The 26,947-nt window shown below is 41.3% G+C and overlaps 2 protein-coding genes across 5 annotated transcripts in view; one reads left to right on the top strand and one right to left on the bottom strand.

The window, feature by feature from the left end:
* The window catches only part of LOC112067942 (uncharacterized), a 539,689-nt gene that overhangs the window by 448,433 nt on the left and 64,309 nt on the right, over positions 1–26,947 (bottom strand). The gene's annotated exons all lie outside the window — the stretch shown is intronic.
* The window catches only part of LOC111958407 (uncharacterized), a 28,896-nt gene continuing 7,384 nt past the window's right edge, over positions 5,436–26,947 (top strand). The window contains exons 1-6 of one of the 2 annotated variants that reach the window (XM_023979663.3): positions 5,436–5,936; positions 6,338–6,468; positions 6,685–6,846; positions 15,645–15,809; positions 16,182–16,290; positions 19,122–19,246. In XM_023979663.3, the coding sequence (XP_023835431.3) occupies positions 5,660–5,936; positions 6,338–6,468; positions 6,685–6,846; positions 15,645–15,809; positions 16,182–16,290; positions 19,122–19,246 (969 nt within the window). In that variant the 5' untranslated portion in view covers positions 5,436–5,659. Of the gene's footprint in view, positions 5,937–6,337; positions 6,469–6,684; positions 8,020–8,064; positions 8,678–15,644; positions 15,810–16,181; positions 16,291–19,121; positions 19,247–26,947 lie in introns of those variants that run through there. The other variant, XR_011474806.1, reaches the window with a different exon arrangement.

The raw sequence follows: 26,947 nt of genomic DNA, 5'->3' as shown, positions 1-26,947 counted from the left end.
GGGGGGGGGCTGCTAGCTCTACTAAACTATAGACTGGAAGGGATGGGGGGGGCTGCTAGCTCTACTAAACTATAGGCCCGCACCCGCCCGCCCGTCTAACATCACTACTCTGGACGGTTCTGACTTAGAATATGTGGACAACTACAAATACCTAGGTGTCTGGTTAGATCCACCTCTACGCAGACGATGCCATTCTGTATACATCTGGCCCTTCTTTGGACACTGTGTTAACAAACCTCCAAACGAGCTTCAATGCCATACAACACTCCTTCTGTGGCCTCCAACTGCTCTTAAACGCTAGTAAAACTAAATGCATGCTTTTCAACCGTTTGCTGCCCGCCCGCCCGACTAGCATCACTACTCTGGACGGTTCTGACTTAGAATATGTGGACAACTACAAATACCTAGATGTCTGGCTAGACTGTAAACTCTCCTTCCAGACTCATATTAAACATCTCCAATCCAAAATTAAATCTAGAATCGGCTTCCTATTTCACAACAAAGTCTCCTTCACTCACGCCGCCAAACATACCCTCGTAAAACTGACTATCTTACCGATCCTCGACTTCAGCGATGTCATTTACAAAATAGCCTCCAACACTCTACTCAACAAATTGGATGCAGTCTATCACAGTGCTATCTGTTTTATCACCAAAGCCCCATATACTACCCACCATTGTGACCTGTATGCTCTCGTTGGCTGGTCCTCGCTACATATTCGTCGCCAAACCCACTGGCTCCAGGTCATCTATAAGTCTTTGCTAGGTAAAGCCCCACCTTATCTCAGCTCACTGGTCACCATAGCAAAACCCACCCATAGCACGCGCTCCAGCAGGTATATCTCACTGGTCATCCCCAAAGCCAATTCCTCTTTGGCCGCCTTTCCTTGTGGTTCTCTGCTGCTAATGACTAGAACAAATTGCAAAAATCACTGAAGCTGGAGTCTTACATCTCCCTCACTAGCTTTAAGCATCGGCTGTCAGAGCAGCTTTCCGATCATTGCACCTGTACACAGCCCATCTGTAAATAACCCACCCAACTACCTCATCCCCATATTTGTATACATTTTTTTGCTCCTTTGCACCCCAGTATCTCTACTTGCACATTCATCTTCTGCACATCTATCACTCTAGTGTTAATGCTAAATTGTAATTATTTCGCCACAATGGCCTATTTATGTATTGCCCTACCTCCCTAATCGTACTACATTTGCACACACTGTATACAGATTTTTCTATTGTGTTATTGACTGTACATTTGTTTATCCTATTTGTAACTCTGTGTTGTTTGTGTCACACTGCTTTGCTTTATCTTGGCCAGGTCACAGTTGTAAATGAGAACTTGTTCTCAACTGGCCTACCTGGTTAAATAAAGGTTAAATAATAAATACAAATATATTAAAAAAGCTAAGATTCTGGAATCCTTGGTAAATGTACAACTTTGCTATTTTCTATCTGAGAAATGTATTTTGAATGTAAACCAATCAGGGTTTAGGCCTGGGCAGAGCACTACTACAGCCACCACTATAGTTGGCATGGATCTTGTCAATGCTTTAGACACAAAAATAAATATGATGCTTTGTTTGTGGGCTTGTCATGCCATTTTATTGAATAAGTTGTAATCGATAGGCCTGAGCTCTGACGCGTTTTCATGGTTTCAGAACTCAGGCCATTGTGATTGATGGGGTTATTTAATACATAAAGGTGTACCACATGGGTCAATCTGATAAAAATTGTAAACTTAATCTCCAGTGCATTCAGAACGTATTCAGACCCCTTGACTTTTTCCACATTTTGTTACATTACAGACTTATTTTTTTACTTCATCAATCTACACACAATACCCCATTATGACAAAGTTAAAACTGTTTATTTTTTATTTTTATATTTTTTATTTATTTTATTTTTTTTATTTCACCTTTATTTAACCAGGTAGGCTAGTTGAGAACAAGTTCTCATTTGCAACTGCGACCTGGCCAAGATAAAGCATAGCAGTGTGAACAGACAACACAGAGTTACACATGGAGTAAACAATAAACAAGTCAATAACATGGTAGAAAAAGAGAATCTATATACAATGTGTGCAAAAGGCATGAGGTAGGCAATAAATCGAATAATTACAATTTAGCAGATTAACACTGGAGTGATAAATCATCAGATGATCATGTGCAAGAAGAGATACTGGTGTGCAAAAGAGCAGAAAAGTAAATAAATAAAAGCAGTATGGGGGGTGAGGTAGGTAAATTGGGTGGGTAGTTTACAGATGGACTATGTACAGCTGCAGCGATCGGTTAGCTGCTCGGATAGCAGATTTTTAAAGTTGTTGAGGGAGATAAAAGTCTCCAACTTCAGAGATTTTTGCAATTCGTTCCAGTCGCAGGCAGCAGAGAACTGGAAGGAAAGGCGTCCAAATGAGGTTTTAGCTTTAGGGATGATCAGTGAGATACACCTGCTGGAGCGCGTGCTGCGGATGGGTGTAGCCATCGTGACCAGTGAACTGAGATAAGGCGGCACTTTACCTAGCATAGCCTTGTAGATGACCTGGAGCCAGTGGGTCTGACGACGAAACATTAGCGAGGGCCAGCCGACTAGGGCATACAGGTCGCAGTGGTGGGTCGTATAAGGTGCTTTAGTAACAAAACGAATGGCACTGTGATAAACTGCATCCAGTTTGCTGAGTAGAGTGTTGGAAGCTATTTTGTAGATGACATCGCCGAAGTCGAGGATCGGTAGGATAGTCAGTTTTACTAGGGTAAGTTTGGCGGCGTGAGTGAAGGAGGCTTTGTTGCGGAATAGAAAGCCGATTCTTGATTTGATTTTTGATTTGATTCTTGATTTGATTTTGGATTGGAGATGTTTGATATATATATACACCTTATTTACATAAGTATTCACACCCTTTGCTATGAGACTCGAAATTGAGCTCAGGTGCATCCTGTTTCCATTGATCATCCTTGAGATGTTTCTGCAACATGAATGGAGTCCACCTGTGGTAAATTCAATTGATTGGACATGATTTGGAAAGGCACACAAAATCAAATCAAATGTTATTGGTCACATACACTTGTTTAGCAGATGTTATTGCGGGTGTAGTGAAGTGCTTGTGCTTCTAGTTCCGACAGTGCAGCAATATCTAACAAGTAATATCTAACAATTTCACAACATATACCCAATACACACAAATCTAAGTAAGGAATGGAATTAAGAATATATGGACAAGCAATGTCAGAGCGGCATAGACTAAGATACAGTAGAATAATATAGAATACAGTATATACATATGAGAAGAGTAATGCAAGATATGTAAACATTATTAAAGTGACATTATTGAAGTGGCCAATGATTTCAAGTCTGTGTATATAGGCAGGAGCCAATCTGTGCTAGTGATGGGTATATATCTGATGGCCTTGAGATAGAAGCAGGTTTTTAGTCTCTTTTAGCTCCAGAGTTCCTCTGTGGAGATGGGAGAACCTTCCAGAAGTACAACCATCTCTGCAGCACTCCACCAATCAGGCCTTTATGGTAGAGTGGCCAGATGGAAGCCACTCCTCAGTAAAAGGCATATGACAGCCCGCTTGGAGTTTGCCAAATGGCACCCAAAGGACTCTCAGACCATGAGAAACAAGATTCTCTGCTCTGATGAAACCAAGATTGAACTCTTTGGGCTGAATACCAAGAGTCACGTCTGGAGGAAACCTGCCACCATCCTTACAGTGAAGCATGGTGGTGGCAGCATCATGCTGTGGGGATGTTTTTCAGGGGCTGGGACTGGGAGACTAGTCAGGATTGAGGGAAAGATGAACGGAGCAAAGTAAGGAGAGATCCTTGATCAAACCCTGCTCCAAAGTCGCTCTGGATAAGAGCGTCTGCTAAATGACTAAAATGTAAAATGTAAATGTAAAGCGCTCAGAACCTCAGACTAGGGCAAAGGTTCAGCTTCCAACAGGACAACGACCCGAAGCACACAGCCAAGACAACGCAGGAGTGGCTTTGGGACAAGTCCTTGAATATCCTTGAGTGGCCCAGCCAGAGCCCAGACTTGAACCTGATCGAACATCTCTGGAGAGACCTGAAATTAGCTGGGCAGCAATGCTCCACATCCAACCTGATAGAGCTTGAGAGGATCTGCAGAGAAGAATGGGAGAAACTCCCCAAATGTGCCAAGCTTGTAGCGTCATACCTAAGAAGACTCGAGTCTGTAATCACTGCTAATGGTGCTTCAACAAAGTACTGAGTAAAAGGTCTGAATACTTATGTAAATTTGATATTTCCATTTTTTATACATTTTCCCAAATGTCTAATAACCTGTTTTTGCTTTTCATTATGTGGTACTGTGTGTAGATTGATGAAGGGGGGAAAACAATTTTAGAATAAGGCTGTAATGTAACAAAATGTGGAAAAAGTCCAGAAACAAATTGTGCCTTTCTCTAAGCAGTGGGAAGCAGGTTATTCAGTCAACCTTTGAATCTGTTCTTGATTAATGTGATATTATTGATCAAAGTGCAGATGTTACGACTCTTATATGTAATCTACCATAGCGCCCTTCATTTTGTTACAGGTTACAGTTTTGATACTCATCACTGCATCCTGTATCAAAAGTTTGCTGTTCTTCGCTAAAGACCCATAGATTTCTACATTACTCCCTTTTTGTTTACAAGGCCCTACATAAATGTCAGTTTTTATCTAACTTTGTTGTTGAATTAAAGGCACCTGTGTTGCCTAACCCATTCACAGGATTGATTAACTCTTGAGGTTCCTAGGGTCTCCTCAGAGCTAGGTTAAATCTGCTTTTAGTTTTAATGCACTGTATTGCTGGAACAAAATTCAAAACACATTTCATCTGATGTTCTGGTGCCATTCGGGCCATTTAAAGTATTGATTGGGGATTTTGTGGAGGAATGTAACTGTTTTTCAGGGTGATTTATGATGTTTTATTTGTGCTTCCCATGCCTGTGATTTTGTATTTTAATGTTTGTGTATATATATATATATAAATATAATGTGTGTGCGTGTATAATGTGTATATTATACAAGGCACAATATTTCTTCTCTGTTAAAGTAAAAGTTCAATAAAATAATGCTCCTTCTACTCTGTTTATCATTTATCCTGACGCCTAGTCACCTTACCCCTAATACTGTATGTTGACACGCACACTTATAGACACACTCCATGTATGCAGTTACCCAGGACTCCGCCGACGTGTAAAAGGGTCGTCACTATTTACCACAGTAACAAAGTCAAAACACCGCCTATTTCTACAAATTGTCTTCTTAGAATCTGATTTTAAACCTAACCTTAAATTTAGACCAAAAAAAAAATGTTTTTATTTACATGAACCTTTACGATATAGACCATTTTTACTTTGTGGCTGTGGTAACTAGTGGAACCCCTGTGAAAGGCGGAAATACGCAAAACAACATCTAGTCTGCCGGAAACTCACACGAAGAAGTAAACGGAAGTGAACAGTTATTACAAATTCATTTCCACGTTATCGTTTTTATTTAGACGTGTATTGACACACTGGAACTCAAAATATGACTCCTTTAACTGTATACCATCATACCCCATGTTGTGTTTAATTCACGTTGGAGACAGGACTTGGTTGATAGCTGTTATCTAGGAAACGCTAGCTAGCTAGCTAGCTGCTAACGTTAGCAAAATGGCTAACTGTATGGTTTTTCACACTCAAATAGCCTCCATCATGGAGGTGCTAGCGAATGCAGCCGTGGCAGAGATCTGTAAACTGGTAGATGACGACTATGCAGTGTTTCGTTTGGAAATAAATCAAAGCCAGAGAGAAAACAGGGCATTGCGGAGGAAACTACTAGAACTGAAGGTGGCACGGGAGCGCGCAGAGAGGACAATGCGAGAGCGCGTCCTCGCCAGTCGCCCAAGTAGTGTCAAGATCCTTGACCGATACAGAGGAATGGCAAGAGGTACATTTTGCAGAAGACAGAGGCTGTGCGACCTGTTGCCGTTCATATATAGTTCAGTGCCTGTCGAACCGTTCCTGCTGCACATGTGTTCAGATATTACCCAGAATTGGGTCTTGATCAGTTTTTGGATCGTATGCAATAAATCCACTGATTACTTAGCTATCTTGTGAGAAACACAATCATATTCTAACCAGATTTTTGATTTACTGCATTTTCTATTATTTACTAAATTAAACAATTAGATGCATGGAACATAATCCATACTCAATAAATTGTTTTTCAAGAAGTTATGAGAAGTGTTACCTTACATCCTTACCAATTGTCGACAGTGTCAAAAGTGTACAATATAGCATTGACAGTAGCTAACCTAACCAGCTCATTTCCCCCAATCATTCTCTCAGGTGAAGGACATCTCACTGGAGGCCACAGAAGCTTTGTGAAGCCAGTGGAACACAATACATGGAGAGATGAACAAACAATCACTGTTGACGAGGGGAGTGGAATCCCAACCCAGCACATTATCATGATAGAGGTTAGTGTAATAGTGTTGCATTAAAAACAATGAGTTACTTTGTAAATCAAATGTGTCCCGTTTATTTCAGAAAATCTCCCCTCAGCTATTCACTTGCTTACATGTAACGTCCTCATTTATCCTCAGTTAAATAAAGGAAAGAGGGAAAAAAAGAAGTTATCTGCCATAGGGGAGCATGTGAGACTTCCTTACGACATGGTTATCTTCTTGTGTCAGTCTGCAAATGCAGAGGCTGCAGGTCCTGGGGTCAAACTGGAGAGGTCTGAAGGAGAGGAGGACCCACGGAACATAAGAGACATTCAGTCTGGAGCGCCCTCTGTAGCCACGGAGGACCCCACCACCCCAGCGCAGCCCAGGACCCGACGCAGCATCACGGAGGTCAGTGGAACACCGAACGCCGTCCTCAAGTCAGAGACAGACACCAAGACTTTAACTGTAACACACAGGCTCTTACACACAGGATCTGACCACAGATCAGACCCAGAGAGATTGGGGCTGGGTAGACTGGGCAGTCCTCTTGCTCCCAGCTCAGAGTATTTACCAGTATTTCACAAGAGCCCGAGGACGGGTAATTCCCGCGGGGATGGTGATGGTGACGCGTTAGACACTGCCGGTGATGATCCGTCTTGTTCTTACACTACAGAGATGGACCCTGGCAACATGCCCTTGGGTTTAGACACACAGACTGATCTGTCTAGAGGGGACTGGAACCGGCGCAGTAGTAGTGTATACTCTGAAGGGTGCCTAGATAAGAAAGAGGAGGTTATATTGGCAGATGAGGGGACTGTAAAAGTGGAGGGCGACATTCCTCCCACGTGGAATGCAGATAGTCACCTTGGAGATGGACACTCACAGGGCAGAGATTTCTTAGATTACAGGGGAAGCTTGGAGACAAATCCAAATGTCGCCACCCACTCCCCTTTACACGTGTTCAAGGATCGCGACCCAGTGTCCACGTTGATGGCACCTTCTGATTCACACGGCTGTGTCCTTTTCGATCGGGTATTGAACTCAAACGAAAGATCTAGAGCCCAGGCTCAGGAAGGGGGAGCCACATCAGGCAATAGTAAAGAGAAACGGTTCCTCTGCATGTTCTGTAACAAAGGCTTCAGCAGCTCCCAGAAGGTGGAGAGGCACCAGAGGGTACACACAGGAGAGAAACCATTCAGCTGTACCCAGTGTGAGAAAAGGTTTTCTCGCCAGGACACCCTGAAGAGGCACCAGAGGATCCACACAGGGGAGAAACCTTACAGCTGTTCACAGTGTCACATGCGCTTCGCACAGGCTGGTCAACTTAAGATGCACTTGAAGGTCCACACAGGAGAAAGGCCATTTGCCTGTATACACTGCGGGAAGAGGTTCTCAGAGAGGAGCTACCTCAGGCTACACCAGCAGAAAAAACATTCCACTCTATAACATAGAAAGTAACCATTCCACTTGATAGCTTCTATATATATTTTTTTTAATCCCCCTTTTCGTGGTATCCAATTGTTAGTAGTTACTGTCTTGTCTCATCACTACAACTCCCGTACAGGCTCGGGAGAGACGAAGGTCGAGAGCCATGCATCCTCCGAGCCGCACTGCTTCTTAACACAGCGCGCATCCAACCCGGAAGCCAGCCGCACCAATGTGTCGGAGGAAACACCGTACACCTAGTGACCTGGTCAGCGCGCACTGCGCCCGGCCCGCCACAGGAGTCGCTAGTGCGCGATGAGACAAGGATATCCCTACCGGCCAAACCCTCCCTAACCCAGACGACGCTAGGCCACCGGCTGTGACAGAGCCTGGGCTCGAACCCAGAGTCTCTGGTGCCTTAGACCACTGCGCCACCCGGGAGGCCCTCCACTCGATAGCTTCTGACGTTTATATCAAACCCTGCATAAAACAAATGTCAGCTGCAAATATCCACAGATGCATTTGGAATAACAAGAGTCACAGATTTCAGTGTTGAATATTCCTGGGTAGAATATTGTACCCAGACGTGTGATATGTAAGGCATATATAAGCCTGAAAAGTATTTTACATAGTGTTTGTACTGTAATGTTTACAAATGTCTATTTCATTACTTCCATTCAACAATAAATTTTTTCCCAAGACACTTTTTTAGTAAGAAAGTGAATGCAGTTTTAGTTTAGACATGTGTATGTGTGGTTTTCATATGGTGCATTTAACCCTTGTTTATGTTTAATAAACACAAAATGGGACTTTTTATTCTGACTTTCATTGAGACTCCCTTTAATATACACTGAGTATACAAAACATTAATAACACCTGCTCTTTCCATGACATAGACTGACCAGGTGAAAGCTATGATCCGTTATTGATGTCACTTGTTAAATCCAATTCAATCAGTGTAGATGAAGAGGAGGAGACAGGGTAAAGAAGGACTTTTACGCCAATTTAGAAATGGATTGTGTATGTGTGCCATTCAGAGGGTGAAGGGGCAAGACAAGATTTAAGTGACTTTGAACAGGGTATGGTAGTAGGTGCCAGGCGCACCAGTTTGTGTCAAGAACTGCAACGGTGCTGGGTTTTTCACGCTCAACAGTTTCCTGTGTGTATCAAGAATGGTCCAACACCCAAAGGACATCCAGTTAACTTGACACAACTGTGGGAAGCATTGGAGTCAACATGGGCCAGCATCCCTGTGGAACGCTTTCAACACCTTGTAGAGTTCATGCCCCGACAAATTGAAGTTTTTCTGATAGCACAAAATAGGGGGGGGGGGGGGGGGTTAACTAATATTAGGAAGGTGTTCTAATGTTTGGTATACTCGTGGTACATCACATCTGATCTCACCCTATTCTGCATACACTCGACAGCACTTTATAACCAATATGCACTTGCTAAATATATCTACACATACCACACACTAACAAACACCTACTGTACACATCATAGTTTAGTCACGTTTGTCTGCTGATTACTTTTGACTTATCAATAGCTGACATATTTATGTCCACATGATGGGTTTAAAATAAATAGTCACACACCCGGCAGGTAGCCTAGTGGTTAGAGCGTTGGACTAGTAACCGAAAGGTTGCAAGATCGAATCCCGAGCTGACAAGGTCAAATCTGTCGTTCTGCCCCTGAACAAGGCAGTTAACCCACTGTTCTAGGCCGTCATGAAAATAAGAATTTGTTCTTAACTGACTTGCCTAGTTAAATCAAGGTAAAAAAATATATATATCAGTGGGGCAAAAAAGTATTTAGTCAGCCACCAATTGTGTAATGTCTCTCCACTTAAAAAGATGAGAGAGGCCTGTAATTTTCATCATAGGTACACTTCAACTATGACAGACAAAATGAGAGAAAAAATATCCAAAAATCACTTTGTAGGATTTTTTATGAATTATTTGCAAATTAGGTGGAAAATAAGTATTTGGTCACCTACAAACAAGCAAGATTTCTGGCTCTCACAGACCTGTAACTTCTTCTTTAAGAGGCTCCTCTGTCCTCCACTCGTTACCTGTATTAATGGCACCTGTTTGAACTTGTTATCAGTGTAAAAGACACCTGTCCACAACCTCAAACAGTCACACTCCAAACTCCACTATGGCCAAGACCAAAGAGCTGTCAAAGGACACCAGAAACAAAATTGTGACCTGCACCAGGCTGGGAAGACTGAATCTGCAATAGGTAAGCAGCTTGGTTGAAGAAATCAACTGTGGGAGCAATTATTAGGAAATGGAAGCAATACAAGACCACTGAACTCCCTCGATCTGGGGCTCCATGCAAGATCTCACCCCGTGGGTCAAAATGATCACAAGAACGGTGAGCAAAAATACCAGAACCACACGGGGGACCTAGTGAATGACCTGCAGAGAGCTGGGACCAAAGTAACAAAGCCTACCATCAGTAACACACTACGCCGCCAGGGACTCAAATCCTGCAGTGCCAGACGTGTCCCCCTGCTTAAGCCAGTACATGTCGGCCCGTCTGAATTTTGCTAGAGAGCATGTGGATGATCCAGAAGAAGATTGGGAGAATGTCATATGGTCAGATGAAACCAAAATATAACTTTTTGGTAAAAACTCAACTCGTCGTGTTTGAGGACAAAGAATGCTGAGTTTCATCCAAAGAACACATACCTACTGTGAAGCATGGGGGTGGAAACATCATGCTTTGGGCTGTTTTTCTGCAAAGGGACCAGGACGACTGATCCGTGTAAAGGAAAGAATGAATGGGCCATGTATCGTGAGATTTGAGTGAAAACCCCTTCCATCAGCAAGGGCATTGAAGATGAAACGTGGCTGGGTCTTTCAGCATGACAATGATCCCAAACACACGCCCGGGCAATGAAGGAGTGGCTTCGTAAGAAGCATTTCAAGGTCCTGGAGTGCCTAGCCAGTCTCCAGATCTCAACCCCATAGAACATCTTTGAGGGAGTTGAAAGTCCGTGTTGCCCAGCAAAGCCCAAAACATCGCTGCTCTAGAGGAGATCTGCATGGAGGAATGGGCCAAAATACCAGCAACAGTGTGTGAAAACCTTGTGAAGACTTACAGAAAACGTTTGACCTCTGTCATTGCCAACAAAGGGTATATAACAAAGTATTGAGATAAACTTTTGTTATTGACCAAATACTTATTTTCCACCATAATTTGCAAATAATATTCATTACAAATCCTACAATGGGATTTTCTGGATTTTGTTTCCTCATTTTGTCTGTCATAGTTGATGTGTACCTATGATGAAAATTACAGGCCTCTCTCTTTTTAAGTGGGAAAACTTGCACAATGGGTGGCTGACTAAATACTTTTTGCCCCACTGTATATATATAAACTCCCAGTAATTTATATATACACTGCTCAAAAAAAAAGGGAACACTTAAACAACACAATGTAACTCCAAGTCAATCACACTTCTGTGAAATCAAACTGTACCTTAGGAAGCAACACTGATTGACAATAAATTTCACATGCTGTTGTGCAAATGGAATAGACAACAGGTGAAATTATAGGCAATTAGCAAGACACCCCAATAAGGAGTGGTTCTGCAGGGGTGACACAGACCACTTCCAGTTCCTATGCTTCCTGGCTGATTTTTGGTCACTTTTGAATGCTGGCGGTGCTTTCACTCTAGTGGTAGCATGAGACTGAGTCTACAACCCACACAATTGGCTCAGGTAGTGCAGTTCATCCAGGATGGCACATCAATGCGAGCTGTGGCAAGAAGGTTTGCTGTGTCTGTCAGCGTAGTGTCCAGAGCATGGAGGCGCTACAGGAGACAGGCCAGTACATCAGGAGACGTGGAGGAGGCCGTAGGAGGGCAACAACCCAGCAGCAGGACCACTACCTCGCCTTGTGCAAGGAGGAGCACTGCCAGAGCCCTGCAAAATGACCTCCAGCAGGCCACAAATGTGCATGTGTCTGCTCAAACGGTCAGAAACAGACTCCATGAGGATGGTATGAGGCCGACGTCCACAGGTGGGTTTGTGCTTACAGCCCAACACCGTGCAGGACGTTTGGCATTGCCAGAGAACACCAAGATTGGCAAATTCGCCACTGGCGCCCTGTGCTTTTCACAGATGAAAGCAGGTTCACACTGAGCACATGTGACAGACGTGACAGAGTCTGGAGATGCCGTGGAGAACGTTCTGCTGCCTGCAACATCCTCCAGCATGACCGGTTTGGCAGTGGGTCAGTCATGGTGTGGTGGCATTTCTTTGGGGGGCCGCACAGCCCTCCATGTGCTCGCCAGAGGTAGCCTGACTGCCATAGGTACCGAGATGAGATCCTCAGACCCCTGTGAGACCATATGCTGGTGCGGTTGGCCCTGGGTTCCTCCTAATGCAAGACAATGCTAGACCTCATGTGGCTGGAGTGTGTCAGCAGTTCCTGCAAGAGGAAGGTATTGATGCTATGGACTGGCACGCCCGTTCCCAGACCTGAATCCAATTGAGCACATCTGGACATCATGTCTCGCTCCATCCACCACAGCACGTTGCACCACAGACTGTCCAGGAGTTGGCGATGCTTTAGTCCAGGTCTGGAGGAGATCCCTCAGAGACCATCCGCCACCTCATCAGGAGCATGCCCAGGCGTTGTAGGGAGGTCATACAGGCACACACACTACTGAGCCTCATTTGACTGTTTTTAAGGACATTACATCAAAGTTGGATCAGCCTGTAGTGTGGTTTTCTACTTTAATTTTGAGTGTGACTCCAAATCCAGACCTCCATGGGTTGATAAATTTGATTTCCATTGATAATTTTTGTGTGATTTTGTTGTCAGTACATTCAACTATGTAAAGAAAAAGTATTTAATAAGAATATTTCATTCATTCAGATCTAGGATGTGTTATTTTAGTGTTCCCTTTATTTTTTTGAGCAGTGTATAAATTCCCAGTAACGTTTCGGCACCAATTAAAATAGTTGATTTACTTCCATGTGACCGAACGCAAACTTGTTACTGGTCCCGTCAGATAACATGGTAGAAGTTAGCCCTACAGTATGCTGACCTCACCAGGTGACACTGATTACATCCTGGCACAACTTCTGCTTCAGCCTATCAAAGGTCTTAGATTTTCTACCCACCATCCATTTCTTAAATATGCACTATGCAAAAATCGCTCTGCCATTTCCTGGTTGCTAAAATTCTAATAGTTTACCTAATTTCAGTTTATGTGACAAAACAAGCAAGTATAGTGTAGAGAGTCATTGTACCATATAAACCACTGTGAAATATATTTTTCAAAACCAAAAAATATTGAATTTTCAGCTGTTTGAAGCTGGTGTACAAAACCGAAAGTAAGACACGCAAAATCTAAACTTAAGAACTGAAGCATAGACATAGAGCACATAGAACAGAGCTACTGCTTTTTAGATTAGCTAGACGTCTTAGACTTGTTAACATTAGACAACATTTTCACCGTTTCCACATTATGACAAAATCCACATTTTTGGTTTATCTGTTTCACACACACCCATGTGCTTTTATGAAAAAAGATAAATGAGGTCCTTACAAGAAAGTTTATCGTAAAAAAAAAAGAAAAGAAGAGCCTTATGGATTTGTCAAATAGCAGTCATGAAGGCTATTGCCATCCTCATCACCTCTAGGTGGTTGCTAAAGAAGTTGACTTGTAACCTCACATCAAGCTTTTTTGTTGAGGAATAAACAGTTCAATGTCGGTCCTTGATGCTTGATTCAAAGCACATGTGACGAATTGGAATATTATAATAAACTATAAAACATTGTAGTGTAGCCTACATAAAATATACTGATGACAGCCAAGTATCTTCCAACATTAAAGGGACATTTCTAACATTTTCAGTTGAGAGAATTCCAAGAATGTGCAAAGCTGTCATCAAGGCAAAGGGTGGCTACTTTGAAGAATATCAAATATATTTTGATTTGATTAACACTTGTTTGGTTACTACATGATTCCATATGTGTTATTTCATAGTTTTGATGTCTTCACTATTATTCTACTGTAACGGTTTTCTTCCATTGGTGAAGGAGAGGACCAAAATGTGTTCAACATATTTAATAAACAAAGAGACGAATACGTGAATACGTGAACACTATACAAAATAACAAATGTGAAAACCGAGACAGACCTATCTGGTGCAGAACACAAACACAGAGACAGGAAACAATCACCCACAAAATMCCAACACAAAACAAGCCTCCTATATATGATTCTCAATCAGGGACAACAATTGACAGCTGCCTCTGATTGAGAACCATATTAGGCTGGACACAGAAACAGACAAACTAGACACACAACATAGAATTCTCACCCAGCTCACGTCCTGACCAACACTAAACAAGCAAAACACATAAGAACTCTGGTCAGGACGTTACATCTACAATGTAGAAAATAGTACAAATAAAGAAAAACCCTGGAATGAGTAGGTGTGTCCAAACTTTTGACTGGTACTGCAAGTGTAGCCTACATAAAAATATACTCTTCCTACATTAAAGGGACATTTCTAAAATGTTCAACTTCATATTCACCAACCCAACATCAACATAATGTGAAAATGGCGCATTTCTGTGTTTTGTAGTAAAAAAGATAGAGGAAGATAAGTGTTTCCAATGACATCATCGGTGTCCATTGCGTGATTATTAACCAATTATAAGTAGGCATTGCCTACTAATTGTCAACTAATTGGTTGATGATGTCACTGGAAACACTTATCTTCCTCTATCTTTTTTTACTACAAAACATAGAAAGCGCCATTTTCACATTTGTTGATGTTGGGGTGGTGCTGGAGATGAATATGAAGTAGAAGCGGGCAGGCAGGTAGCCTCGTGTTTAGAGTGTTGGGCCAGTAACCGAAAGGTTGCTAGATCGAATCCCCGAGCTGACAAGGTAAAAATCTGTAGTTCTGCCCCTGAACAAGGCAGCTAACCCACTGTTCCTAGGCTGTCATTGTAAATAAGAATTTGTTCTTAACTGACTTGCCTGGTTAAATAAAATAAAAACATTTTGAAATGTCCCATTAAGACTGTTGATTCAAGCTGCAACACTGCCACCTGTAGGACGAGAACGAGAGTGCAAACTATTTCTACTGTACAATTTAGATAATCTTCCTCGAGTGAAAAAATACGTATGACAAAGCAGATTATAAAAATGCATATAAAACATCCATGTAAATGCATCCATGTAATCATATGCAATATGATTAATTATTTGGCAGTAGCAGTTTGTTTGTGTGCGGGGGGGGGTAAAAATATACTCTTCCTACATGTGAGATTCGAACCCTTGCCACAATCTGCGACAATTAGATGGACTAGGCACTTTAGACAGAGAGCAATTTCACCAGTCAATGAAATACACACGATAGCCTTGTTGCTTTTCTGATCAGAACGTGCTTTTGGACTGACGTGCGTTAAGGATGCTTCCATGAACACGTCCAACTACATCTACGACTTTAATTGGCTGCAGAAGTTGTGCCAGGATGTAATCACTGCCACCTGGTGAGATTAGCAAAGGGCTAATGTGTGTAATCTGTGTTATCTGATGGGACCAGTTACAATTTAGCTTTCTGTCACTTGCAAGTAAAACAAACATTTTAATTGGCTTATGTGCATTTTCTGCGTGATAACCTGTTTAACTTTAAATGCTTGCTTATGTTTGCAAGTTTGGCCCCTCCATGTTGAGTGTGTTTATTATCTTGTGTGTGTATGTACCTGAGGGAGTGTATGTCTGTATCACCTCTCTCTTCCAGGAGGAGGAGGGTCCAGAGGTGCTGCTGGTGAAGGAGGAGGGGTGTGAGGAGGGTCTGGGGAACCCTGAGGGGCCCATGGTCATGGAGGACAACCAGACTACACCTCCTCCTGAACCCACAGAGGAACCAGCTGAGCAGCACAGGACCAAACACAGTCTCACTGAGGTGAGCCCACTGTAAACTACTGTCTAAATGGTATTAGGTCAGGGTCTGTATCCACAAAGCCTCTCAGAGTAGGAGTGCTGATCTAGGATCAGTTTAGCCTTTTAGATCATAATGAATAAGATTATATGGAAAGATCCTAGATCAGCACTCTTACTCTGAGAGGCTTTGTGGATACGGGCCCAGGTCTTGATTAATTAATTGTGTCTTAATTGTGGGACCATGCCTTTGAATTATCAAACCATTAAAGAGTGTCAAGTAATCAAATCAACTAACACATTTGCATGGTACTCATAGCAGTCCCTCATTGCCCAATCAGAAGATGCTCCATATCAGATTTCTTGATCCAACATCCTCTCACTCTGTATCTTACAGTCAGTAGACATGAAGGATGGGAATCTTGATCTGCTGCTAGTCAAAGAGGAGACAATAGAAGATGGACCAGAGAGCATTGACCTGAGTGGACTAAAGATGGGGGAGCAAGGTAAGGGAGAAATACACTGAGTGTACCAAACATTAAGAACACCTTCCTAATATTGAGTTGCACCCTCCCCACTCAGAACAGCCTCAATTCGTCGGGGCATGGACTCTACAAAGTATCGAAAGCGTTCCACAGGGATGCTGGCCCATGTTGACTCCAATGCTTCCCACAGTTGTGTCAAGTTGGTTGGATGTCCTTTGTGTGGTGGACCATTCTTGATACACACGAGAAACTGTTGAGCTTGAAAAACCTAGCAGCGTTGCAGTTCTTGACACAAACCGGTGTGCCTGGCTAAGGCTGTGGTGGTCGCAAAATTTTGTCAGCTGGAGATTGCCAAGCAAATAACTGTCTGTCTCACGGTAATTGACTGTTAATTAACATAAACATATTTAGCATCTCCTGGCTACCACACATTGCCTACAAGTTACTGATGTTGTACTTTGGAACATCTACACTTTAAAAAGTATAATAAATCCATTTAATATAGCCTACACCATCACAATAAATCCATTATTTATTTTAGACAGGTCTAAAGAAGCATGATATGAAGAAAATGTAGTCTATTTCAGAAGAACAGAATAGTTGTCCTTAGGTTAGGTCCTGATCTGGCTATGCCAAATGGCTGTGGGCTACACTAGTTCATTTAGCAGACAAGATTTGCTTAGAATTCCGTGGCATTATTTTATAGTATGAAGAATACAATTGAACAAAGCTGAATAAAATAGAAGGGATATTTTTGAGGGAGTGCGCACATGCGGCTATTCTGTGTTGAGTGGTTAACAAAGAAATAGGTACTCCTATATGCTTAATTTATAGTTATTAATGTAACTTTAGTTGTGATACAAACGTTGGGCTATATGTTTTGATTTGTAATACATTGTAAGGCTGCATGATGCGACTCTAATGATTATTTGAAAAAAATAGCTTGAAAGGCATGAGCTCTGCTTAGTTTTTTGCGCAGACTGTACACACTACATTATTCACAATTTGACAAGCACTTGATAATGCCTAGAATTTTACTGCGGCAACCCATTTGTGTGGCCGTAATGCACCCTAAAAAAATCCATGCCTTTTGCGGCCAGTGGCCACTGTGCCCTTCTCCCTGAGTGCTGCATGCTCCTTCACGTGATAGGGTCTTTCTCACAGGCTACAAGTGAAGATAGACACATCGGGGACGCAACTGCGCGTGTCCTTATCCAATTCCGAGGTGCATATTGAACATATTTGAAGAACTGTCTACATTTACTTTTCGTCAGCCAACAAGATGAGTAGGCCTAACGAACAGCAAAAGCACTAGCCTTTGTCAATCTACTATCCTCCATAGTACAAAAGTTGTTGTTGGATGCGATAGATCCCAAATTAATACAACCACTTGCATCAACAACAAAATAATTATGCATTGTGGCTGACGCAACAAATCAGAACGTTTAGCTTAAAATGTTAGGCAATTTTTTCACATTATAAGCGCAGCAATGCGCACATGGTAGTAGACTATAAGCGCGAATGTTCCATTAGCGGAAAACACCTTTGTCAAAAGTGACCACAAATGCAATTATGCATGCTTTTATTATACATTTTATTTTTTATGGTGAAAATGATCTAACCCAAACTTGAAACTCACGGGCTGCTTATGTATGCCAGTTAGGCTGTACACCCCTTGTAAAGCGGATTAATGTGCTTAATTTTAAAAAGTTATTTGGCCACTTTAGTTGTGATACAAACCTTATTAAAACATATAGGCCCATGGGCTAGGCCACATGAGGTGTGTGACTATGATTTGAAAAAGTCGCAAACAAAAGTCATTGTTCTTATGCTGGGCATCATTCACAAATGATAGGCTAATATTGTCACCCATCAGACTATTCTGGATTTAATCTTGTCTGTACATATACTAAATAATATATGTGTGAAATTTGTGTTGATTTAGAATGGACCATTATCATGCACCTGTTTCGAAACAGGGGCAGCGGGAAAAAATACATGTAATCTATGCACTTACTGTAAGTAGCAAATGGAGGATGTTTTTCCCCGTGATTTATTTTCATGCCAGCCAGGTAGGCTATACTCCTGTTGTAAATATAAGAAATGTTCTTAATATTAGGTAAGTTGAGAAATAAGTATAGTGGCCTAGCATATAGAAAGCTGATGGGTTCCTCCTCTTTTTAAGAGGCCATCACGCAATTGCATAGCCTATTGAACTGTTGTGCAACATGAGCTCATGGGCTCTCATTAAGTGATGATTAGATTTTCGAATACATTTGCATTGTCAGAGTGATTAGAAGGACAATAGAGTGCTGAGTACCAGGCAGTTAGCAAGTTTGGTACGCCACTAATGACCAGCAGCAGCATCAGAGCTTGGAGAAGCCTAATTACTATGACTAAACGGTCATGTCGATTTTGACTGCCTTCATGACTCGTGACCGCCGGTGTGGCGGTAATACGGTCACCTCAACAGCACTATGCCTGGCACCTACTACCATACCCTGTTCAAAGGCACTTAAATATTTTGTCTTACCCATTCACCATCTAAATGGCACACATACTTACACAAACCATGTCTCAATTGTCTCCTCCCTTTCAGTCTATGTCATCTCTATGTCAAGGAAAGAGCCTGTTTTGTATACTCAGTGTACATACAGCCTACATATAGTAATAGATCTTCCATTGGAATAGTGATGCATGCACCTGGCTATTTTTAAATTTTTAATTTATACAATTAAATCAATACAACTTATGTTTACATACAAAAACTCAAATTGTAAATGAATGAACTTGACCTGGTAACTGACAAAAAAAAACTCAAAATAAGTCTATATTCTAACCTCTTCTTGCAGGTGGTTGGCTGGAGGCTAACAGGGGAGACTGGGTGGCCATCTTGGAATCCCAGAACCAGACGGGTGCAACCAAGGGCCCAGGGGACATCACTGAGAAGGCCAGGACCAGAGGCGACATAGTGGAGGTCAGTGGATGGGACAGCGTCCTCAACTCTGGGCTGGGGAACAACACTGTTAACCAGAAACAGACAGTCGAACACAAAACAACCAAACTTAGTCTCCATGACAACAGACTGGCTGAGACCAGGGCAAGGTGTAGATTTGGTATGCGGGGACAGGGAGGTGTCCGTATGCGAGGGGAGAGGACAACAGACACAGACTGGGCTAGCGATGCTCCGTCCTGCTCCTATAATTGTGATTCAGAGACAATGGTGGCGCCTCAGGTTAACCCCCTAACAGGTGCTTCCTTCAGCCTGCCTTCTATAGGATCTATCAACTGGAACATGGACCCTGCAACAACACAAACACTTCCTGGCCTTCATCCTCCTCACACTCTCTTAATGTTAAACCAGACTTCAGACAATGCCAGTGCCTCAACACCAAATGGCTACACAAGCCCATTGACAAATGACAGTAGCAGTAACTCTATCTGCAGATCCGGTGGCAAAGAGAAGCGCTTCCCGTGTTTGTTCTGTGGGAAAGCCTTCAGTTTCCCCAAACAGGTGGAGATCCATCAGAGGATGCACACGGGGGAGAAACCCTACAGCTGTACCCATTGTCAAATGCGCTTCGCCCAGGCTGGTCACCTGAAGAGACACCAGAGGGTCCACACAGGGGAGAAGCCCTACAGCTGCCCCCAGTGTGAGAAGAGGTTCTCCCACCAGCACCAGCTGAAGATGCACCTGAAAGTCCACACGGGAGAGAGGCCGTTCGCCTGTACGCATTGTGGGAAGAGGTTCTCAGAGAGGAGCTACCTCAGGATACACCAGCAGAAAATGCACACGGCCCATGTATAGTGTGTAGTAATGTAGTACTAGTTAGTTTGTAGTTAATTCTGTTGGTTTTGGATGTCGTAGTGAACTGGATGAAGTGAACCGAGGAAAGAATGAGTATGATGAGGCAGAGTAGATGATATGGTGATGGTTGGTCTGAAGGTGTCTGTTTAAACTCTTCACTGGTATAAAGTATTGAAAATATGTGAAAGGTAATGTTGAACTTTTCCAAAGTTTTCTCAAATGAATTTTAGCAAAGCGAGGGTACTAGATTTACAGAAATTGTAAAGTGTTACCATAGTGACAAAAGTTATTCTACTTGTCACGTATCGTTTTGTGCAATAAAAGTACTGTACTTCATGTTATGTGAGTGTATGACCATTTTGTTGAAATTAAATTCAAAATTGACTCTGTGCTGACTGACTTGGTTATTTTTGTATCATTTTAGGGACTGAGTTTCCTTTATCTCAGTCTGACCAAAACATTATACTTCATTCTTGAATCAACACATATGGATTTTTTTTTTAAATTATTAACTCCAATGGCTTCATATTGTTAGGTACTTGAATCACAGTGTTAGAGATGGACTAGACTTAATTTAAAAAATAAATGTTTTACCCACCTCCACCTTCCCACATTTGGGGGAACTAAACTATTTTTTATTATACAACTATTTATTATTCTAAATATATATATTATTTTTTTCAAGGAGCCGTCCTTTTTCTTTTGGGTTTTTTTCTTTCCTTGTATTTGTTTCAATCATAGGCATGTAATATCATTGACAGATGTTACAAATAACCATCCCACAATAGGGAAGTGGGAGCTAAAGGTTCATGGTCCCTCAGACTACCCGCAACATCTCCCCCAGACCACCCCACCCTCTTCAGTCCACTACCTCGGTGTGGTGGACACACAAAAGCAAAGAAGCAATTACCTTAAACTAGAAAAGGACTTTAAGAGTTCTTTAAGAGTTTTGCACACCTGCATTGTATAATATTTGCACATTGTTTAAAAAAAAAAAATCAAGTTGGTTGTTGATCATAGCTAGACAGCCATTTTGAAGTCTTGCTATATATTTTCTAGCTGATTTAAGTCAAAACTGTAACTAGGCCACTCAGGAACATTCAATGTCATCTCGGTAAGCAACTCCAGTGTGTATTTGGCCTTGTGTTTTAGGTTATTGTCCTGCTGAAAGCTGAATTTGTATCCCAGTGTGTTGGAATGCAGACTGAACCAGGTTTTCCTCTAGGATTTTCCTGTGCTTAGCTTTATTCCGTTTCTTTTTAACCTAAAAAAAAGTCCCTTGCCGATGACAAGCATACCCATAACATGATGCAGCCACCACCAGAAGACTGCTACTCAGTGATGTGTTGTGTTGGATTTGCCTCAAACATAACACTTAGTATTCAGTATATAAAGTAAATTTCTTTGCCACATGTTTTGCTGTTTTACTTTAGTGCCTTATTGCAACATGTTTTGGAATATATTTATTATGTACAGGCTTCATTCTTTTCACTCTGTCATTTAGGTTAGCATTGTGGAGAAACTACAATGTTGTTGATCCATCCTCAGTTTTCTCCTCTCACAGTCATTAAACTTTGTAATTGTTTTAAAGTCACCATTGGCCTCATGGTGAAATTGGCCACCATTGGCCTCATGGAGCGGTTTCCTTCCTCTCCGGCAACTGAGTTAGGAAGGATGCCTGTGTCTTTGTAGTGACGGTGTATTGATACACCATCCAAAGTTTAATTAATAACTTCACCATGTCCAAAGGGATATTCAATGTCTGCTTTTTAAAAAATTTACCCATCTACCAATAGGTGCCCTTATTTGCGAGGCATTGTAAAGCCTCTGTGGTCTTTGTGGTTGAATCAGTGTTTGTTTGAAATTCACAGCTCAACTGAGGGACCTTACATATAATTGTATGTGTGGGGTACAGAGATGAGGTAGTCATTCAACAAGTATGGTAAACACTATTATTGCACACTGAACATTCATTATCTTCATTGATAAGCAACTCCAGTGTAGATTTGGCCTTGTGTTTTAGGCTATTGTCCTGCTAAAAGGTGAAATCATCTCCCAGTGTCTGGTGAAAAGCAAACTGAACCAGGTTTTCCTCTAGGACTTTGCCTTTTTATCCTGATAAATCCTGAACAGTTTCCTTCTTCTCCGGCAACTGAGTTAGGAAGAACACCTGTATCTTTGTAGTGACTGGGTGTATAGCTTATTATTTTATAGGGCAAAGCTCTAACCAACATCTCCAATCTCGTCTCACTGATTGGACTCCAGGTTAGCTGACTCCTGACTTAATTTAGCTTTTGGAGAAGTCATTAGCCTATTCACATACTTTTTCCAACCTACACTGTGATTGTTTAAATGATGTATTCAATATAGTCAAGAAAAATACAATAATTTGTGTGTTATTAGTTTAAGCACCCTATATTTGTCTGATGTTGTGACTTAGATGAAGATCAGATTAAATTTGATAACCAATTTATGCAGAAATCCAGGTAATTCCAAAGGGTTCACATACTTTTTCTTGCCACTGTATTGACTCAAGACATTTCAGGTTTTTATTTTTTATTAATTTGTAAACATTTCTAAAAACATAATTCCACTTTGACATTAAAGGGTAATGTGTGTAGTCCAGTGACACAAAATTCAGGCTGTAAAGGGGTGTGCCTTTCTGAAGGCACTGTAGATAAACAGAGGAAATGAAGGTGTTTTTCAAGGTCACTCTGCCATATAAAGACAAAGCTTTACCTTTCCACAGCAATAGTATTTTGTCAATCTTGGCTAGTTTCACATCTAAGTTCTCCTTTACAAGATCCTTCATTCTTTTGGAGTGTGGATGCCAAGCATGTCCACTGGGCCATTGCTCCACTTCATTGGTACACAACAGGGCAAAAGATAGTTGGACTTTCTTAAGGAACCCACTCTCAAAAAGGTGTATTTCTCATAATTTGGTTTCAGAGCCGATAAATTAGAAAAGTCATTCAAATCTTCAATAAGAGCATCTAGTGATGATTGTTGAGGCTGAAAGGCAAATGCTGTATCATCTGCATATAAGGACATTTTGGTTGCAATACCACTGATACACAGACCTACTATACTGAACAAAAATAAACGCAACAACTTCATGATTTTACTTAGCTACACTTCATATAAGAACATCAGTCAATTAAAATAAATTCATTAAGCCCTAATCTATGGATTTCACATGACTGGGCAGGGGCACAGCCATGGGTGGGCCTGGGAGGGCATAGGCCCACCTACTGGGGAGCCAGGCGCAGCCAATCAGAATTCGTTTTTCCCCACAAAAGGGCTTTATTACAGACAGAAATACTCCTCAGTTTCATCAGCTGTCTGGGTGGCTGGTCTTAGGTGATCCCGCAGGTAAAGAAGACAGATGTGGAGATCCTGTACTGTCAAATTCTCTAAACAGACCTTGGAGGTGGCTTATGGTAGAGAAATGAACATTAGATTCTCTAGAAACAGCTCTGGTGGACATTCCTGCTGTCAGCATGCCAATTGCACAATCCTTCAAAACTTGAGAAACCTGTGGCATTGTAATGTGTGACAAAACTGCACATTTTAGAGTGGCCTTTTATTGTCCCCAGCACAAGGTGCACCTGTGTAATGATCATGCTGTTTAATCAGCTTCTTGATATGCCACAACTGTCTGGTGGATGGATTATCCTGGCAAAGGAAAAATACTCACTAGAGAGAAATAGTATTTTCGTGTGTATGGAACATTTCGGTGATCTTTTATTTCAGCTCAACATGGGACCAACACTTTACATGTTGTGTTTATATTTTTGTTCAGTATATATTGGAATTGTTCCTGATTGGGATGACCAGAATCTCGATAGCCAATAAGAATAAATAAGGCGAAACTGGATCCCCTTGTCGGACCCCTCTAAATAAATAAATACCCAATATTCACTACTTTACTCACCGGTTTCTGATATAATACTCTAAATCATTGAATAAACGACGATCAAAAGCCTCCTCAAAATCTGCACCTGTCTTTTCTTCTATTTCACAATGTTCAATAGTTTACACCTATGTAGCAATATTGACACCTATGTAGCAACCCTAAATAAAGCCAGATTGCTCACTTTGCTTATTACTTTCTTCATTCTAAGTGCTAAACATCTTGATACAATATGGGTCTCACAGCACAAAGTGAGGGGTCTTCAGTTTGAGCTGCACAGGGCTTATATAATGTCCATTTGCTTCCTGCTTCAATAGTAATGTAATCAGTCCCTCTCTTTGGGATGTTGATCATTCCCCCTGTTCAAATGAAAAATGTAAGCAGGTGAGCAAAGGTTCTTAGTTTTCTGTAAAAATACCCTGTACACCTCAATTGGTATACCGTCAAAGCCAGGAGATTTACCCGTTTGGAATGAGTTAATTGCCATTACTAGTTCATCGTCAGCGATCAACCCCTCACAGGATGCTATTTGTATTTCTGTTAAGCTGCTATATGTAACTTTTTGGGTGCCCCGACCAAATTCACATAGAAAGCTAAGGTGTATCCTTTTCATCTCAGTATAGCATGCTGTTAATATAGAGCTTGTCAACAACAATATAAGCACCAAGCCAAGTCTATCTTCCTTAAAGCTGCAATATGTAATATTTTGGGCGACCCAATCAAATTCATATAGAAATGTGCATTATAGATCTGTCAATCTCATTGAAAGCAAGTCTAAGAAGCGGTAGATCTGTTCTATGTGCGAATTTCTTAAGTTTAGTTTTTGCATCTTTTACTTTCGGTTTTGTGCAACAGCTTCAGACAGTTGAAAAGATATTTCACATTGGTTTAGATAGTACAATGATTCTCTACACTGATTTCTTGTTTTGTCACATGAACTGAAATTAGGCAAACTATTCGAATTTTAGCAACCAGTGCTTCATAGTGCATATTTAAGCATTGGGTAGGATATTTTCCACCTGTTATTTCTTTCTTTAGGAAACTGGTCATTAAGTCCAAAGTTTGTACTTTGTAATAGTCTACCCTTGGATTTAACTGCTACTTTTTCTTTTTCTTCAATGACCGAATTTGGCCACGATGGGGCAATTTTCAATACCTCATCTGCTAGGATATATAGTTTTATTTGTATAACATATTTTCCTAAGAATTTCCATCATTATTCTCAGAAAAACCTGTGAAAACCAGATTCTCTCTCATCGAATGGGACTGTAGGTCTAATAAATCCCCCTAGAGTCTATTGATACACCAATAAGTAACACTTAAAAATCCCATCAAAATCTTTCAGTTTAAGCTAGAGATATCTGTTTTGTGGCATAGGCTGCGTCTCAATCCATCACATCCGTATCTGCGGTGGAAGGTGGCCAAGCTACAGTGGTGTTTGTCAGACCATGAGACCTCATGAAAACGGCTGTAGCGTCTGAACGGTTTGGCCTACAAAGCGAATATGGAAAGATGAGACTTTCACGAAAACGATCCGTTTTGCTCTACGATCCCCACAAGTGTCACGGGACTCGTCTGAATGTAACTGGAACCAGTTTTTAAAAATTAACGGAAGTATGGAGGTAGTTTTGTGTCTACCACAAAAAAGGGGTTAAATATGTGTAAAAGAAAAGCACAAATATTTCCTGAGCTTTCTTATATCTCCTAGATTTAGGACAGACACTTCAAAACCTTATTCCTTTTTATTTATTTAGTCCATTTATGAATGTGTTATTCAATGCGTTTTCATGGGATTTGGTACTAAAGGCCAAAGTCTATATTTGATCAAATTTTCTACATTGTAGAATAATAGTGAAGACATCAAAACTATGAAATAACACATATGGAATCATGTAGTAACGAAAAAAGTGTTAAACAAATCTAAATATATTTTATATTTGAGATTCTTCAAAGTAGCCACCCTTTGCCTTGATGACAGCTTTGCACACTCTTGGCATTCTCTCAACCAGCTTCATGAGGTAGTCACCTGGAATGCATTTCAATTAACAGGTGTGCCTTGTTAAAAGTTAATTTGTGGAATTAATTTCCTTCTGAATGCGTTTGAGCCAATCAGTTGTGTTGTGACAAGGTAGGGGTGGTATACAGAAGATAGCCCTATTTGGTAAAAGACCAAGTCCATATTATGGCAAGAACAGCTCAAATAAGCAAAGAGAAACAACAGTCCATCATTACTTTAGGACATGAAGGTCAGTCAATCTGGAGAATTAAGAACTTTGAAAGTTTCAAGTGCAGTCGCAAAAACCATCAAGCTATATGATGAAATTGATTCATGAGGACCGCCACAGTAATGGAAGACCCAGAGTTCTCTGCTGCAGAGGATAAGTTCATTAGAGTTACCAGCCTCAGAAATTGCAGCCCAAGTAAATGCTTTACAGAGTTCAAGTAACAGTCACATCTCAACATCAACTGTTCAGAGGAGACTGCATGAATCAGGCCTTCATGGTCAAATTGCTGCAAAGAAACCACTACTAAAGGACACCAATAAGAAGAAGAGACATGCTTGGGCCAAGAAACACGATCAATGGAAATTAGACCGGTGGAAATCTGTCCTTTGGTCTGATGAGTCCAAATTAGAGATTTTTGGTTCCAACCGCTGTGTCTTTGTGAGATGCAGAGTAGGTGAACGGATGATCTCCGCATGTGTGGTTCCCACCGTGAAACGGTGGAGGTGTGATGGTGTGGGGGTGCTTTGCTGGTGACACTGTCTGTGATTTGTTTAGAATTCAAGGCAGTCTAAAACAAGCATGGCTACCACAGCATTCTGCAGCGATACAAGGCAAAGGGTGGCTACTTTGAAGAATCTCAAATATATATATATTTTTTGATTTGTTTAACACTTTTTTCGTTACTACATGATTCCATATGTGTTATTTCATAGTTTTGCTGTCTTCACTATT

Source organism: Salvelinus sp. IW2-2015, linkage group LG34 (genome assembly GCF_002910315.2).
Source record: "Salvelinus sp. IW2-2015 linkage group LG34, ASM291031v2, whole genome shotgun sequence".
In the NCBI taxonomy this organism is placed as follows: Eukaryota; Metazoa; Chordata; class Actinopteri; order Salmoniformes; family Salmonidae; genus Salvelinus; species Salvelinus sp. IW2-2015.
Note: the sequence above shows the minus strand (reverse complement) of the source record. Positions and strands in the feature narration are given on the sequence as shown.